This window comes from Chinchilla lanigera, unplaced genomic scaffold (assembly GCF_000276665.1).
Source record: "Chinchilla lanigera isolate Chin_1 unplaced genomic scaffold, ChiLan1.0 scaffold00035, whole genome shotgun sequence".
Taxonomy (NCBI): domain Eukaryota; kingdom Metazoa; phylum Chordata; class Mammalia; order Rodentia; family Chinchillidae; genus Chinchilla; species Chinchilla lanigera.
Genome location: NW_004955436.1, coordinates 1,830,027 through 1,848,033, shown reverse-complemented (window position 1 = coordinate 1,848,033; position 18,007 = coordinate 1,830,027). Strand labels below are relative to the sequence as shown.

Sequence of the window (18,007 nt, the reverse complement as noted above, 5' to 3'; positions counted from 1 at the left end):
TCCACATGGAAGTGTGAGTATGGGCACGTGTGAGCACACATGAAGTCGTTGGCCAGAAAGGGATCTGGTCCAGGGGTGTGTCAGGTGGTAAGTAGCTGGTCGAGTGGAGAGGGCAAGGTTCCTCTTGTTCTAATGACGAGGGTTTTACCGAGTGGCTAGATCATCCTGCTGTTTATTTTCTGTCTTTCTGTGTAGAACTGGGGAATTGGAGGCACAAACAGTTCTTCCTGGACTTAATGTTAAGCTACCAGAGTCTGACAGGAGAATTAATGTAGGAATGAGTGTCACACAAAGACTTCTGATGCTAGAAGCCCTCAATTCTGACTTCAGACAGTTCTGAGCGGGTTGTAAAGATTCAGTAAGTGAAGGACAGGTTCCCAGGCCAGTGTGCAGATGCAGTGGTCGATTAAGTCGCAGCTGAAAGCAAGTGAAGAATATTAAGTGCGTGCACAGCTGTGGGAAGGGCTTCGCTCTGCTTTCCAATCTTACTCTTAGTTTGGCATTTGTATTTAAAGATCATATCCTTAGATGATCACGCTGCACGGCTGCTTTATAAGTACTTTTCGTGAAGAATAACTCATTTGGGGGAACATTCACACCTGTGAGTTGGAGGTGGTCTCGGAAGGCCTCGCTGTTGAACCCTCAGGACCGTAATGAAGGCTGCCACGGCTGTCATTGTGGGCCGCAGGTATCCGAATCCCTGGGGCCGTTTAGGGGCCACAGGGTCAAGCACATTTATGGTAACACTAAGCCTCTCTGCCTTCCCCGTGCTGACATCTGCACTTACGCTGCATGGATGATGGGTGGAACTGCGGAGACCTCCATGAGACCAAGGCCGACACCAGGTGGCGAAATGCTCATTGTGCTGTACTCTACTACTGCTTTAAAGAGCCAGCTCCCCTGTGAATATTCTTAGTGCGGTAGTAAATAGCTGTTGGCTGTGGTACGCATCAGCCCGCATTTATGGCAGTGGGTGTTTCCTGTGGCAGGAGGAAAATGCGCAAAAGCAGTTCCCCCGCATAGCGGAAAGAACGGTCAGTGAGGAAAGGCCCTCACACGTGACTGAGCTGTGAGGTTGCTGTCGATTTCTCACTGTCATTGACTGTTTCCTGTCCCTTACGTTACTGTGACTGTCGTTTCCTGGGTCACTGTTTTTACTTAAAAGAATAACTAAAAACAAACTGGTTATTCAGACTTGGGTAATTGGTAGACATGTTCTCGGAAATGAGCCTGTCACTTGAAGGAAAAGTGACAGAATTTGAGCCAATGAAAAAATTCAAGTTTCTAACTAAAAATTAGATTTTTGGGAAACACGGATCTGCCGCCATGAATTTGACACCAGTAGTCTTCTAATAAGGTTGGCGGTGATACTAACAAATGGGGTTGTGATGTTGTACAATGAAATGTGTCGGCGCTTGGAAGGTTTATGTAATTCACAGGCACGGTATTTCCCAGTGACCAGCGCTGCTGTTAGAAAAATACCACTCAAATACGAGATAGGCCAAGAGAATTCTAATGTAACAGAGGGCAAAATTTTTTTATGTAATTCCTAATTCTACATTGCAACTCACCTTTAAAAAAAACCTTAACCTTTAAACAACCATTTGTCAAGTTTTGTAGTATTAAAAAGGAATATCCACAATTATTTCAAAAGACTGTTAAAATAGGCTTCCTCTTCCCAACAGTACGACTGTTCAAGGCTGACTTTCCTTTGTATATTTTAGCCAAAACAGCACATAGCAGTTGACTAAAGTTAGAGCGGATATGGGAGCCCAGCTGTCTTCTAGGAAAGCAAACATGAAGGAGATTTACAGAAATGTAAAACAGGGTCAATTTTCACACTTTTTTTGTAAAAAAGCATTTTATGAAAAATATCTATTTCTATTAATATAATATATATAATAATTGCTATTTTTAATGAATCAATGCAAATATTTTTAAATTAAAATTTTTCCAGTATGGTAAATACTGATAGTGCTCACATCAGCAAGTTCCTTGGTGTGCTTTTTTATTTTTAAGCGTGTAAAAGTCCTGAGATAAGTTTGAGGACACCAGAGTGTTGGGTACAAGACGCCACAGTTCACAGGTCTCAGATGGTGAAGGAAGAAGAGTCCCTTGGATTTACTGTCTCATTTCTTGGGATTTGGAAATCACTGAATAGGGACAAAAAGCTGGTTGCCTGGAAAGCCTGGCGTCCCCTTCTGGGTCACCGTACTCGGTACATGGCTGTGTACCCTGGCACAAGGAGTCCTTTCTCTTTGGATCGGTTGCAGGCAATCTCCTGATGGAAACACACACAGGACTAGTCAGCCTCGTGACCTTCGGCCCTCCTCCCCTCTGGGTTCCAGCCCCGAGAAGGCGTGCTTAGTTTTGCTATTCTTCAGTCCAGCCTGCTTGGCCATGTTGAGTCCTTGCCTGGCTGTTTCCTTGACCTTGCTGCCCCTCCTTCCTGCCCTGAGGCCCAGTGCCATTTCCTCCAGAAGCTTCTCCGAGGCCCAGCATAGGAGCTGTAAGCATCCACTCCTGCTCACCAGCTTCCTCTTTTGTCCCACTGCACTGTGGGTACTTCCTGTGTGACCCCATTGCTGACAACTCGCACACATCCCATCTTCCTCTGAGCTCTGACGAGGGTGGCCAGGTTCAGGCACACTTGGCGATTGTCTTGGTTACTTTTCTCTCACTGCTAAGACAATATACCCCACACCCGGAATTAAGGAAGGAAAGTTTATTTAGCTCACAGTTTGCAGAGGTTTCAGTCCATACTCAGCTGGCTCCAAGGCAGGGTGGCATGGCACAGAGGCAACACTTCAAGGCAGCAGAAGACAGCAAAAGGGGGAAGAGCAAGCCTCTTTTCCTCCCTTATTCTCTAAGCAGGCTGCCCTGCCCCCCAGGGTGGGTGTAGCGCTCACACAGTCTCCATGCCCTCCCCCTGCACAGGCTCAGGATGAATACAAAGTAAAGACCCTGGTGCCTGGTGAGTTGCTTAGTTAAACTGGTAAACTTCTCAAGTTGACACAGTGAGTCAACCATAACAGGGACACCCCCACCCTCGCACAGTGTCTTGGGCCCAATCCATGTTTACACCCTTAAGTTTTGTGAAGACTTGAGCTTTGTGTGGGTCCTTCCGCCTCTGCTTTTGGCAATGGCTCCAGTTCCTGTTTCCTGCGTTGCCCCTGCTCCTCAGCCATGGCTCCAAGGCAGCCTCCCATCTGGGCACTGGTGATAAACAGTCTGTGAGCACTGATGCTAGCTGTGGACTCCGTGCGTGTGTGTGTGTGTGTGTGTGTGTATATGTGTGTGTATGTGTATGTGTGTGTGTGTGTGTGTGCGTGGATGTGTGGTCACTAGTGTGGTAAGGGATTACTTCAAGAGAAATTCAGGTTCAGGTAAGGTGAGTGACTGTAGGACACACTAGGCATAACAACATGTATATTCTTCCTGTCAGTGAAATTTTTATAAGCAGAGAATACAAAAACTGACAGCAAAATCATTTAAAACAAAAACCACTACTTGACCCCTTTTTTAAACAAATCTCCAAACTCCAAACTTGCTTCTTCTACCCATTACAGAATCATAACCAGGGGGAGCCCGAGCTGCTCTGGTTGCTGCTTCTCAGCGCATTGCTTTAACTCCGAAGGACGCGTCTGAATCGGGGCCGTCATTCCCTGCTGTTCCATTCTGTCCTTTGTGTGGTGACGGTCACCGCACAGTGATCTGCTTTCCCATGCGTCACTGGCGTTTGTCTCCTGCGATCATGTTTATAGCGAGAGAGCTTGTTATCGATGAGCCTCCGTCTGTTTAGTTTGTAAATGTCAGAGGTTCCTGTGGTGATTCATTTAGGAAGCTTGTAAAGGTCACTTTGAGCACTGCTATTTTAAGAATTAGACTTACAACCTTAGAAACACATTTTTCCATTAAAATTAATTAATATAATTCTGGACTTTCTAGAGAAAGAAAATTGCATATGTAAGTAGTTAAAAATACGACCCTTCTGGCCTGAGGGCACAGTCCTTACAAAGGTTGATTTAGGAGAACTTTTATTTGTCAGTTGCTTGTTTATTGAGGGCAAGATACTTTCTGGGGGCTGGGACGGACCAGGAACAGAGTGGGCCTCGTCTCAGCTCTCTGAGACAGAAAGCGACTTGGCCACGTTGTGAAGCTGCAGGAGTGGCGAGTGTGCTCTGCGAAGGCTGGTGATGGGGACCTCGGGTGTCGGGGCTCCTGGAGGACATCCACCTCAGGCAGAGGGCAAGGCCTGTGGGAGCCCTGGCGGCCTCACATACTGTTTTCCAGGAACCAAAAGGGCCACGTAGCAAAGGATCAGAGAGCAGTCCGGGCGAGAATGGCAGTGTGGAGGAGACGGGGCTCGCGCAGGGCCTCTGGGCTCCAGAGACCAGCCCTGAGAGGCCTGGGGTGATGGGATGCACGCACCAGGAGGGGCCTCGCCAGGCATGTGTGGGACGGGAGCCCCAGCCGGAGCTTCTGCAGTGCGGGCCGCCTTCCAGGCCTTCCTGGTCCCGTGCAACAGCAAGGGCACACGGAGCTGTGGAGTTTCCTATGCTTTAGTAGATTTAAGTGGAAATAATACCCATGCCAGACAGAAGCCCGTAGTTCAGAGGCCGCTGCAGAGATGAGGAGAGGGCTCAGGACTGGTCGGCGGAGACGGGAGTGGACGGGCTCAGGGACTGCAGGGAGTGGAATTCAGGCCTGGGAATGCACGGGTGTGGTGAGCGACACGGGGAGGGAGTGGGTGACTGTCTGTCTGTTGTGCTGCTGGGAACTGGAGCCGTTACCAAAGCAGAGGCAGAAGGACACATACAAAGGTCTCACAAGCGCTGGGCAAGCATCCGACCCCTGCCCGCACCCCGCACCCCTGACAGCCTCGTGGGGAGACCTGGGCGGGGATGAAGTAGGGAGCAGAGGACGCTGCGCCGTTCCCAGCCCGTTCAGACCCGATGCCCACACAGATGTGCAAGGAGTGCGCACGGCAGGCGCAGAACGTGCCTTCATCACTGCGTAAATACTGATTTGCTTTTGTATAACTGTGTCAACAAATGTCTGTAACAGATAAAAGTTTGAATTGTGAAATGTAGAACGCTATCTTGTAAATGTTGAAATTAACTCTAGGAATGATGTTTCAGACAAGTTGTGTTTCTGGTTTTGTAAAGAGATGCTTTAAAATTGAAAAATTAATTCGAGCCGTGGATTTTACGTATGTTACGGCAGAGAGCAGGCAGACCCAGACGTGAGCCCCGCGAGGTGTGGGAGAGCCGGGCCTCGCCCGGGCCAAGGTCACCGGCCTGAGCCTCCGCCCTCTGGCTTCGGAGGAGGACCCCTGCCCGCAGCTGCAGGCGTTGGAGCTGGCATGGCGAATGGCAGGGGGACCTGGGGTGGAGGTCAGGAGGGAGCTTCGGGCCCCCTTCTCCTACTCCGCCACCCCGTCAGTTTCTGGCCACTCAGATTGTAACACTGAAAAAAATAGAGGAAGAACCTGAGGGGCCCCTCACTCTGTTCCAAGTCACTTTTTAAAAAGACGTGCTAACATTCATAGCTTTGACAGAATTTCACATTATTCAAGACAAAAAAAATACATTTAAATATATGCTGTGAACGTTTATTTGGTGCTTTTCCTAGAAAACCAGATTTCTAGAGTGAGGGCGACTGCATCTCTTTGTCTCTGTGTTTACGGAGCCTCTGTGGCCATGCTAAGACTGTCTCCTCTGCCCAGCCGTCCCATCTCCTCGTCTCAGCAGACCTTTCTGACAGCGGGAGATTGGTGGGGCTCAAACGTAGCACTGAGCTGCAGTGGACGTGGGGGTTTGCGTCCTCACTGCTAATGTGATGTGCCGCATCCTGTGAACTAAGGCTGCGTCACTGAAACTCATTTCCCTCTCTTTTCAGATCACGTGTCAGTCGGAGGACTTGGAGACAGCTTTTATGAGTATTTGCTCAAGGCATGGTTAATGTCTGACGAGACCGATCTAGAAGCTAAGAACATGTATTTTGATGCTATTCAGGTAACCCAATATTTAAATCTTCTTCATTTCTAACTTGTAACTTGCATATTCATTAAGCATTAATGAAAAAAGTGGACTATTACATGAATGGGTTACCAAGTATTTTCTGTTAAGAGTTTGACATCTGCCGATATAACAATAATAATCATGCTGCATGTATTTCATTCCAGTGGGATAGTTGAAAGTTTTTGACATGGTCATTCACTTAAGAGTCACTGATTACCTGAAAAAGTGATGCAGTCAGGAGCCGTGTACCATCCAGTTAGGGACAAACTGCACATGTGACAGTGGGTTCCAGAGAACTATCCCCTAAGACTGAGCTGACTAAATTGCCCAAGATTGCAGGCAGTCCCAGAGTGAACTTGTCTTCAGAGACAAGTAGGCTGGAGCATAAGGAATCCACGCATAAAAATCTGAACAGACTGATACTTAAGTCCATGAGTAGTTTCCAAAGACCTCGTTGACACAGGTCTGGAGGGAACACTCCTGTTGAGCTTCCGGTGGGAGCCAGGCAGGGAACAGTCTGCATTTCCAAGGACACGGAGGCCTGCTGTTCTTTCTCAGTGCTTCGAGTAATGTTCACCCAGTTTTCCAGGTGAGGCTGTTGAACCTCACAGAGGTTGTGCATGCAACCAAAATTCAGAGTAAAGTGTGTCAGCATCTGTTCCTTTCTGCCTCAGTAGGGATGGTTTGTGGATAAGATTCCATGCCACCCTTGCAGGTGTACTTACAGGCAGTAAGTTAGGAGCTACTCAGCAAAGGCTGCAGGGGACAGCCATTCTGAAAGTAAATGTAAGGATCATCTCAACTAACCTCAGTAAGAAATTAAAATAAGGTTGGAAAACAATTTCAAGAAAAGAAGTGTTTCACATAAAATACTGGAACTTATACCCAACTTTTAAGGAACACAAATATTTAGCAGAATCATGTGCTTTGTGAGTAAGAGTTTATGTGGGAGCCGGGCATGGTGGCGCACACTTGTGATCCCAGCACTCAGGAGGCTGAGGCAAGAGAATCGTTCCGAGCATGAGACCAGCCTGGGCTACGAAGTGAGCGCAAGGCCAGCCTGAACTGCACGGCGAGACCTGCCTCAAAAAGGCAAGCTGGCTTGAGCTGGTTAAACAGCTGAGTGCTCGCTGGTTCCCTCAGGTCCACTGGCAGCCTCAGCCGGCGAAGCACAGGCTGCCTTTTGCTGCTGTGCTCGAAGGTTCGGGCCCTGGCCTCCCCCGGGCCAGGACAGCCTGCGTGGGGACGTCAGAAGCAGCGGGGCTGTGGCCCAGGGGGTCTCCTCTTGAGGTTTGTTACTCCTGTGAGGGCTCAGGTTTGGATCTAGTGAGTTCTCTGCATAGATAGTTTCCACGGTGCCCTCTTCTGATTGCCCTACTTAGACATTTTAATCATCCTCAGAGTGGCCTCTGTGGCCTCTGCCAAGAAAGGGGTATTTTCCTCCTAGTGTCTAGAACTCTGCTTGTGCAACTTTCAGCATTTTCTGTTTAGACAAATCCTTGACAGCAAAATCCATTAAGAATAAATAAATGAGGTCCAAGTATTTCCTGCTTCTCTTCATAGTGAAAACATTCCCTATCCACTGTGTATTTCAGCGTAAGTAGTGAAACTAGAAGCACTAAACTTGTGATTTGAGAAGTAGCAATGCCTTCCATAGCACACCTTCTTTTGCTGAGGTTCAGGAGAGCACCAAGAGCCAGGTGGCAAGGTGCACACTTGTAGCGTCAGCTATGCAGGAGGCTGAGGCAGGAGAATTGAGTCAAGGAGTCAAGTCCAGGAGTCCAAGGCCACTCTAGGTGACATAATGAGATCCCCACCTCACAAAAAGAAAAGTAATCCTTATCAAGGAGGATGCCTTCTGTGATTGTTCTGGACAGCTGGCATCCTGGAGGTGTGGGTATCAGTATTAGCTCCTCATAGGTTTCGGCAAGTTCTTTACTCTAGAGGGACTGCTTTTATTTTTTTTTTTTATTTTTTGTTTTTTTTTCTGGTACCGGGGATCGAACTCACGACCTCGCGCTTGCTGGGCAGGCGCTGTTCCGCTGAGCTAAGTCCCCAGCCCAAGTGACTGCTTTAATAACGAAACACTTGAAGTGTTCAGCTGGTGGTCATGGCCCTATCTAGAGGCCACGCTAAGAACCCACTTGGGCAGATTATATATCAGACGTTTAAGATTCTAAAGGCTCCATCAACCTAATGATTTTCAAATACGAAAGCATCAAACTACAAAATACACAGTATGCTTCCTTCCCACTCAGTTCTCTGTACCCTTGTCACAAAAATTTATTAGAGCCACTAAAGACTATTTTTTCTTCTTCGTATTTATTTACATTTCCTACTTCCACACAAAACCATTACTTTGAAGGTCTTGAAACTTCACTGGAGTTTATTTTCACAGGTAACAAGTCTGTCAGAATTGTGCCAAAAATCACATAGTACTTTATTCAAGATCCACACCAGGGTAATAATGTTTCTCTAATCTGTGCTCAAAAGCCATTACTCTTGCCATGTAGAAAGAATAATTTCCTGGGTGATGAACAGATATCTGCTTGAAAGACTTTATTGCAATTTGTGTTATGAGATGTGTAAACAGCTAAGATGTTCGGTTGCATTAAATAAGAATGAAATATTCATGTAATAACTAGGCCATCAATAAAACTAACTTAACCACAGTTAATGAGCACGGTAGTGTGTTCATTTATTTCTAACTGCCGTAGTTTCATTTGTTTATTTCTAATAAAGATAGGAAAGGTTTTAGCTGCCTGTGTATTCATTTTCATTCATTCTTCTAGTATTCCAAATGTGATTCTTTCAAACCAACCTTTTTCTAAAGTAAGGGCAGGTGCACATATGATCGTAGCCCTTTTCCATCTGTGATGTAAAAAGGGGCAGGAGGAATTTTCTGTGAGATACTGGAAAGTAATAATTCCAAGCACACTTCATTTTTGCCTTTAAAATACAAGGTTTATTATATTTCTCTACTTTTAAAGGAAATCCGTTCTTGAGCAGAAATATTTTATAAACATTTTAAAGCATTATCATTTCTCCCAGATTTAAAGACCTTAATTCTTTTTCAGAAAGACTTACTGTATTCTACTGTGCTTTTTCCCCTTTCCCTCCACCTCTTTTATTTTTCTAGCATCAGATTCATTTAAGACCTTACAAAGTTAATGATAATATATGTAATTGAAAACCAGACTACAGGGCCAAAGAGCATGTAACAGTGTAAGACACTGAGCTAAGCCGAGGCCTTCTGTGCTTTGTCGTAGCAAGAGGAGAGAGGACAGGATTCCAGTGTGTGCACAGTGGAGGGGTAAAGGATGCTGGCCCAAGGCCTGATGTAGCAGGTGTGGGTTTCCGTTCTGCCGCTCTGTGCCCACCTAGCGCTATTCCCATTTCCTGTCTAAGGGTAAGAAGCACCTGCAGAGCACAGCAAGGCCAGCCGCCCAGAGGGGTCCCCGTGGCCGGAGCTTACTGGCCACTGTCTCCCCTTTTGGCATCGGCCCGCAGCCCACCCATGAAGCCGCCTTGATCTTGTGCCAAAGGTTGGTGTCAGCTGCAGGGCTCAGCTCCATCTCGTGACGATCCCGTGCCAGAAGAATTGAAAGCCACACTCCCTGTCTGGCATCAGGCGCAGGGCTCAGGGCTGCCACTCTGCCCCTACTGTTAAGGACTGCCGCTCCCAATTCCGCCAGCCTTGTTGCCGTGCCCCGGTCTCCCACCCAGTGCCACCAGGCTGGCTCCTGTGCCCGCGTGTGCTGTGCTTTCACTCCGAGGTGGGGCCTGGACTTTGTGTCCTGTTTGCATCTGTGACTAAGTGACTAAGCCGCGTCACCACCAAATCCGTAGCCTGCCTTCCGTAGGGGTAGCTGTGGGGACCCAGTGAGCATTTGGCCATGGGCCAGTTGAATGCAGAAGCCAGATCATTTCAGGTTGAATTGGATGTCTAACTCCAGACTCAAGCTGTGAGTCGTATTTTTAGTAATAGTACAATACTGTACTGTAGAGCTTGGTATGAACTTCAGACAAGATTGCAAAACGTTGATAATCAGTCTTATTTCAGGCCATCGAGACTCACTTGATCCGCAAGTCCAGCGGGGGGCTGACCTACATCGCAGAGTGGAAGGGGGGCCTCCTGGAGCACAAGATGGGCCACCTGACCTGCTTCGCCGGGGGGATGTTTGCTCTTGGGGCCAAAGGGGCGCCCAAAGCCCTGGCCCAGCACTACCTGGACCTCGGGGCTGAGATCGCACGCACCTGTCACGAGTCGTACAACCGCACCTGTGAGTAGCTGTTGGCCCTGTACCGCCCGGGCCTGGGCTTGGATTTCATGCCACTCGCTGCAGCCGTGAACACAGCATCTACCCGCCTAGTGAAGTGCGATGACCGTGACTCACATTGCAGAGGAATTTTTATTTTCACTTGAAAAGGCACCGTTTTGTACCTTAAAATATACACCTGTAGTTTGCCATGTGACACATCCAGGCCATAAGCTTAAACCAGAGGAATTACTGACCACTGCTTTAGCTGAAAACCACTGAGTAAGAGTCTGTCCTAAAACACAAAGAAGCCAATTTTCTAACCCATTTCTAATCTCCCTGCCCCCGTAAGACGGGCCGTGAGTCTGGTGTTCTTTTTATAAAATACAAATTCACAACACAGAGGTTAAATGCCTGGCCCTGTGCCCTGAGGAATTCGCAGCCACTCAGCTTCCAGCTAACAAGACGTCTTGTGCTTGCGTTAACCTGGGGGTGCTGGGTAAATGGGGTTACGTGGGGAAAAGAAGGGAATGTTGCCAGTTTCTAAGACAGAATCTTCCATGTCTAACCTTAAAGCTGTGTTGTACATGAAATATTTGGTGATGTTTACAACCAGTCCTAAAGTGCTTGCGTGGGCATTGTCTGGAAGCTAGCCACGTGCTTTCTGGTGGACACTGAGCACTCCCCGGAGTGGTGACCCTTGCCCACCCACCCATTTCTCCTCAGTCATGAAGCTGGGACCAGAAGCCTTCAGATTCGATGGCGGGGTGGAAGCCATTGCCACCAGGCAAAATGAAAAGTACTACATCTTGCGACCGGAAGTGATCGAGACGTACATGTACATGTGGCGGCTGACTCACGACCCCAAGTACCGGAAGTGGGCCTGGGAGGCCGTGGAGGTGAGGTTCATTTGCGTGTTTCTTATCGAGCCACATCTTTGTGAAAAGTGTTCATCGATGCCCGTAAATGTGGCATATCAGCTTCCCGGTGATTTTTAAACATGCCAGAGTTTCCCATTCAGGACCAGGTGTTTCCACTTAAATCACTGCATATACGTGACTTCGGCTTTGCTGTATAAGTAACAGTGAAGTGTGGATCTACCCCTAGACCTGGGTGTGGGTGGAGCAATCTAGAAGGGGTGATACAAAGTTAAGTTCCCAGGGCTGTAGAGGGGATGACCAGTGGCAAAATTCTGCAGTTACTGGCAGCTTGGACGGAGGGGGCATCCTCTGTTGTACGTTCTGAGAACGCTTTTGAGGCATGTGATTTTTCCCTTTGGCCTTTGGGGTTCAAATTGACATGTGTACGTTCATTAAGGGTAAATCAGCTACTTAGATGTAACTTCTAGAAACAACTTAGGGAAATATGAGTCTGGGTCTCTGTGAGTGTCAGAAGCCTCCATCTGTCCCACGGTATCCAGTGTCACCTCATGGGCCCCTCCTGCTGGATACGATTCCGTCTTCTCGTCTGTGGGGCACTTGGGGTGCTAGGTGCCGGAGGAGCTGCCCTTCGGGGTACGCGTAGCCTCCGGTTCTAAGAGCTGTTCTGAAAGAAGGGAGGAGATTCAGGGGATAAAAACAAGCAACTCTTTAATTGCAGCCTCACTTTCTAGCGTCCTTTGTTAGAAAGTTGGCTGACTTTACAAACTGTCCTAGGAAAAATGTCTGCTGGGAAATTAAAATGAATCCTGCCCTCGTGGGAAATATGACTGTCTTCAAAAGTCTTCAATGAGTCTTACATATTCCCCTCTTCCACCAGTGTGTGTCTTACCACTAATCACGAGTCATTTGAAGTAATCATGTTTTACATATTTACGCATGCCAGGTTTTCCAGTTACGTTCAGTCTGTGGTAATTCCCGTTTCTTTAAATTCCTACTATATTTTTTTCTCTGGGAAAAAAAAGTGTTAAAATTGAGGCTCATCTAAGCTTTGGTGATACAGAATTATTTTAATCTTAAATTGGGCAGCAAAGGACTTAGGAGTTCAAGTCGAAAATACGACTGGAAATTGAAAATGTCAAGAAGAACCTCTTTCCCCGAATGCAGCACACCGCAGCGGTAAAAAGCGCCATCGTTCCCTGTGCCGCTGAGAAGCAGGCACTGCCCGCCGGGGGGCTTTGAAGGCAGAGCGGCCGCGGGGAAGCGCCGCCGCTGCGCGGGAGGAAACTGGTTTGGCTGCTTCTCGGGGGTACCAGGGTTGGCCTCCCCTTTGCCAGCCCCGTAGCGGGACCCAGGATGTGACCCTCTGTCCCCGAGTCACAGGCACCCTAGCTTTCGCCACTGGTGATCCCTGAGACGCAGTGGTAGGAGAGGGGTGCCGAGGGCTGTGGCCCCAGGACGGCCTGCAGCACTGCCTTCCCCGGGAACCTGACCTGCTCCCAGGCCCCTCAGCCCCGCGCGTCTCCGGGCTCTACTGCCGGAAGCCGGGTCGGGAAGAGGAGCACCTCAGCCACTGTGGCTTCCGCGGGTGACCACTCTGCTTGCTCAGGGGAGCGGGGCAGTGAGCACCAGACCTGGAGTGCAGCCGCCGGCCTCCTGCACCCCCACTGTGGGGCCTCCAGCCACCCGCCTAGCCCCTGTGTCTCTGGAAACGCAAACTAGGACCCCGGGAATCTTTCACCCGTGTAAGACCCAGCTCTATACCCTGGTCAGCTCAGGACTGGAAGCAGAGCAGATCCTGCCTGGCGCGGTGACCGGCCCGTCGTCACCAGGCCTGTGACGATGTTGGAGATTGAACCGAGCAGGGCACACAGTATGGGTGGAGCAATCTAGAAGGGGTGATACAAAGTTAAGTTCCCAGGGCTGTAGAGGGGATGATCAGTGGCAAAATTCTGCAGTTACTGGCAGCTTGGACGGAGGGGGCGTCCTCTGTTGTACGTTCTGAGGACACACATGGCCCCTGCACCGGCAGCTCCTCCATCCTCTCCTGGCCTGGCCTCCAGCCCTGTCCTCCAATCCACGGCTTGTCTGTCTTACAACTGTGCGTGGTTCTATTAATGTTTGCTATAGCTGTGCTGTACACTGGGTCTCCACGGCTTGACTTTAAACGTGCTTTAAAACTTCATGGAAGCAGAGAGCAGAGGGGCAGTAGAAGAGACCGAGGGATAGAAGAGAGAGGTAGATGTCGACCAAAGGGTTTTCAGTGGTAAGACGGACAAGCCGTGGAGACCCGGCGTGCAGCACCGCTATAGCAAACATTAAAAGAACCACGCACAACAAGTACATGAGTATGTTGGTCACAGGAAAATGGGTGGAACCTGACACCACACTGCAAAGTGAAATAAAACACAGAAAATTATCACATGGCTTCTCTTCTGTAAGAAACCTAAAATACAAATATATAAATGAGCAAGAAGAGCAGGTGGGAAATACAGCAGACTCTTTGGAGGTGGTTGAGGGAGGAGATAAGGAGAGGGAAGGGAAGGGACCCAGAACAACCAAGGCTCGCTGTGTGCACCGGTCCCCTACGCTGAACGCCATCGCTGCGATGTATTACAAACACGTTAACAAAGAACAAGTGTGTGACGCATGAGCTCATGACTTCGACTAGCTTGATCAAGGCGTTAATTTCACAGTGTGTGCATCAAAACATACATCCTTACCGTGTACAATTTTTATCTTAGTAAAGCTGGAAGAAACAAAACGAAATAAAGCAGGATTATGGAAGGAGGGACGGTAACCACAGTCAGCTCCTGGCAGGCAGCAAACGCAAGGCAGGGCGCTCTGTTACCTAGTGTTCATCCTCACAGCACCTGTCTCTTCCAGGACAGGTGCAGAAACAGGACACCACTGATAGCTGGGCAGTTGCTAGTGGATCCGTTGCACTTTTTCTCACACAGATGAAAGAGCGCACGTGTTTCAGGAGTAGAACCACGGTGTCTCCCTCCTGGCATTTTCTTCGTCTGGCTCTGTCACCAGCATCCCTCCTTCACAGTCTGCAATCAAGTTTTAAGAGATAAGATGTCCTGACTACAGTAGCGTTGTTTGGGTCCAGTGCCATTTCTCAGCCAGTGGTTTATGATCCCAGACACAGACCCCAACATCAGCAGACCCGCTGTGTGGGGCCAGACCACACCAGGCCTTGTCCAGAAACAGCCCAGGCAACAAGGGAACAGTGAGTGGCTGATTCAGGAAAAACGTATTGGCAAAAGTAAATCGTGGACTGGACTTAGCCACAGTCTTGGTTTGTTAAGCCCTACTGTAGACCATAGGAGAAAATGGTGGAAATCAGCATAAAATTACTCCACAACTAAATGTGGAAGTGTTCCATATCTTCTCCATACGTCACTTGGCTTTTCATATTTTATTTGCATTTCTGTTCTGATGTTTGTTTAACTTCACCCCTCAAACTTGGCAAGTTTCCATCCCACTTGAGTGCATACGGATCTTACCTGACCTGACGCTCCGTAACCCAGGTCCCAGCCGCTTTGTGATCTGCTTCTCTCTCTGTGACCCAGGCTCTGGAGAGTCACTGCCGGGTGGCCGGGGGCTACTCAGGCCTGCGGGACGTGTACTTGGTCTATGAGAACTATGACGACGTGCAGCAGAGCTTCTTCCTGGCGGAGACACTGAAGTAAGTGCAGTCCTGTCCGAGGTGCGGCTGAGGTTCCCGAGCAGATCTCCCTGGAGCTGTCAAACAGCACCAGGCAAGACTGGGTCTGTGAGATGCTTCCTGTCCTTCCTGGGTTTGGTGGCTCGGGGCTGCGTTGTGTGGCTGCCACACTGGTGACACCCAGCGCGGAGGACATGGCTCCAGTGCCTGAGAATCCCCTAGGGATTCCGCAGCCCTAGGGACAGGCGTGCTTCCTGCTGAGGTCCGGGCTCACACGCTCCTGTTTCTCTCTCCAGATATCTGTACTTAATATTTTCCGACGACGACCTTCTCCCCCTGGAACACTGGATCTTCAATACTGAGGCACATCTCCTCCCCATCCTCCGAGCAGATAAAAAGGAAGTTGAAGTGAAAGAGAAATAAAAGACATTTTCTGTTTTCTTCTGCTTCATTCCCTTCGCTGCATACCTTAAGGGTCCTTTCCTGGTAATCAGGCACATGACGAACTTCTATCAATGAGTCTATGGTTATTCTAAGTTCTGAAGCTGTTTTGCAGTCTTCTATGTTTACTATGAGGCAGAAGTACATCTAAGTTCCTCTTCCTTCCTTACGCAGCTAGTGAGTCAGATTTTGTTTCTCTGGTTTGTTTGAGTGTCACTGCAGGTCATCAAGGCGTGGTATCACTTTCCTTAACCGCGTAGAACGCTATTCCAGTGACCTCTTCATTACCATTTGATTTGACTGCAAAACTTTTTCCTCCTCTGTGAGGAGAGGATGTCTGCTTTAAGCTGTAATGTTTTGCCATGTTGCAAAAAGCCATAATAATAAATGAAATATTAAAAAGCTTTTTCCTTTTCAGTATCACATGAACATGGTTTGTCTATCCACCAGAGACAGATGTTACAACTGTGACAGCGTCCTTATGCGGGTCTATCATTCTTTGATAGGATGTCTCCTGAACACCCCTCACCTTGTACTTCAGATTAGAAAGTCATCCCCAGGGAGTCCTCATGCTGACCTCAGTTCATCGCGGCCACCGTACGTGTTGGTTGGTTGATCACGTTGCTGTTTCCGCATTGGGTGAATTTGTTCTCACTTTGCTTTAAGTGTCCGGTGTCATTTCTGGACCGCGGACTTCTTACTTCCTTCCATTCCCCACTCCACAGCAAGGTGAGCTCTCAGGCTGTGCAGCTCCGCCACGGTGGAAGGACATTTCTAAAGGGAAACCATGTCCCTGTTAATGTGCTCGCTTCTGCTCTAAACCAAATAAGTAAAGCACTCGGGTCTCTAAAGAGAAGGTGATGATTTCATATGGCTGTTAGTTATTTGTTTCCACTTCTGCTTAAATTTTTTCTTAAAGAAAGAAGCATTCCACGTGGTTCAGGCTTTTCAAGTTTGAAAAGGGTCTTTTCTCAGATGCAGTAAACTATTTCATTTGAAAGCAGAATTTCAGTAAGAGAAGCTCTGGCAACTTACTGATTCATAGTCAATTAAAGAGAGTCAAATAAACCCAAGCCAAATAAGAATATATTTAGGATGGTTAAATTAAACATGAGGACTCTTAGAAACAGCATATAGGAATGGACAACGCACAGTTTGTCCGCAGCCAATCAAAATAATTATTTGATTCTTCTAAGCATTAAGTTTTGAAAGAAAGAAGAGCGGTTTTCCCAAGAACAGATCTGGTGAGATCCTGTGTCTTCTTCCCGTACTGGTCATGTTTCCGTGGAAGGCCCGGCCTGAAGCTGTGTGGACGAAGGCACAAATGAATGTCCACCCTGTGGTGGTGGACGGACCTCGCCACCGCCAGGGGCAGCCTGCAGCGTACAGAGTTGCTGGGTCACTGTGTTTGTAGTTTAAAATGATCCAGGGTCAGCAGTTTCATAGGATTGAGCCCAATACTTTTAAATCAGTTGTTTTCGTAGATCTCTTTAGACAACATTTTTATCTATTTCAACTTTTACAATGTTTCAAAAGATTTCCTTCGATAGGACTGGTTTGTACGGCCTATTTTTGTTTGTCTTTCAGTACGGACATTCGTTTATTAGTACATCACTGTGGCCATGTTAATGCATCTGTGACCCAAAATAACTTCTACTCATAGCTCAAGCTCCCCTAAAGAACTGACTAGACAATAAGTCCTTCTCCCCAAATGTTTAAGGCAAAATACAGAAGATATGGCCCAAATTGGTTATATGTATTTATAGTTCTCATAGGAACATCCTTGGAGTAGCGGTTACATTAATGGAAATTTCTTCACATTTCAATGTGATTCAGAGGTGCACACGAAGCCGACCCGCACCCCTGCAGCAGGCGGAGTGTGAGGTCGGGCTGTGTGACCTGCAGCAAGCCCCTCAAGCCCTGGCGAAGAGACAGGAAGCTGTGCTACGCGTCGCTCTGCCAATGGGGAGAACAGGCTTTCAGTTCTAGAACTTGCCTTTTTTAAACTGAAGTCCCAAAACACCAAAAATGTAAATGAGATAGGAGATTAATATTATAGTGATGTAATTTAAAGTTCTATTTTGTGTTAATTATGTTAAACAACTGAAGTCTCTAGGGAGACACTGTCTTTCGTTCATTTTCACCAAAACTGCAGTTAAAATGACATCCGTATTCACATCCTTAAAGGTGAGCAATTTAAACCACTTAATTTTGTGTTTACACAATATGTTTTGATACATTTTGTGCAATCAATATTACACGTAAGTTGTACGCCAGTTTCAGAACTCAGTGATTTCATCATGACCTCTTCATTTGTATTACCCACTTTTTACATTGATTGTTTCTGATTTGTACATAAATCCATCTGTCATCTCAGACTTTATATAAACCTCTAGTGTTATGAGAAACATAATAGATTGACACATAATTTTTAAAAACTATATTTGTAAAATTTCTCTATTGTGAATAAAGTCTGTTAATATATCTCATGTGTTTTTCCTTTTAAGTCTGTTTATCTAGGGATGAGTGTGTACAGTTGAATGGAAATACGAGCTCCTAGTAGCAGTTAAGTAATTAGGCGCCATACCCAGAGGATCTCAGCAAGGAAACACTTCCCAAGAAAACCTCACATTGCAAATGATGTGCAACCTTTGCTTAATCAAATGCTTCTACAGGAAGCTAACCTAGATCAAGGCCGGGACCTGCAGGCCAGAGGCAGGGAGTTCCTGTCAG

General features: G+C 47.6%; 1 protein-coding gene across 1 annotated transcript in view; it reads left to right on the top strand.

Moving 5' to 3' along the window:
• Man1a1 (mannosidase, alpha, class 1A, member 1) overlaps nucleotides 1-17,759 on the top strand; it is a gene marked incomplete in the record, with an annotated part of 142,587 nt that extends 124,828 nt beyond the window's left edge. The window contains 5 exon segments of the mRNA XM_013516640.1: nucleotides 5,902-6,017; nucleotides 10,087-10,306; nucleotides 11,009-11,181; nucleotides 14,739-14,854; nucleotides 15,130-17,759. Coding sequence (XP_013372094.1) covers nucleotides 5,902-6,017; nucleotides 10,087-10,306; nucleotides 11,009-11,181; nucleotides 14,739-14,854; nucleotides 15,130-15,256 — 752 coding nt within the window.
• Between the last annotated feature and the right edge of the window lie 248 nt (nucleotides 17,760-18,007).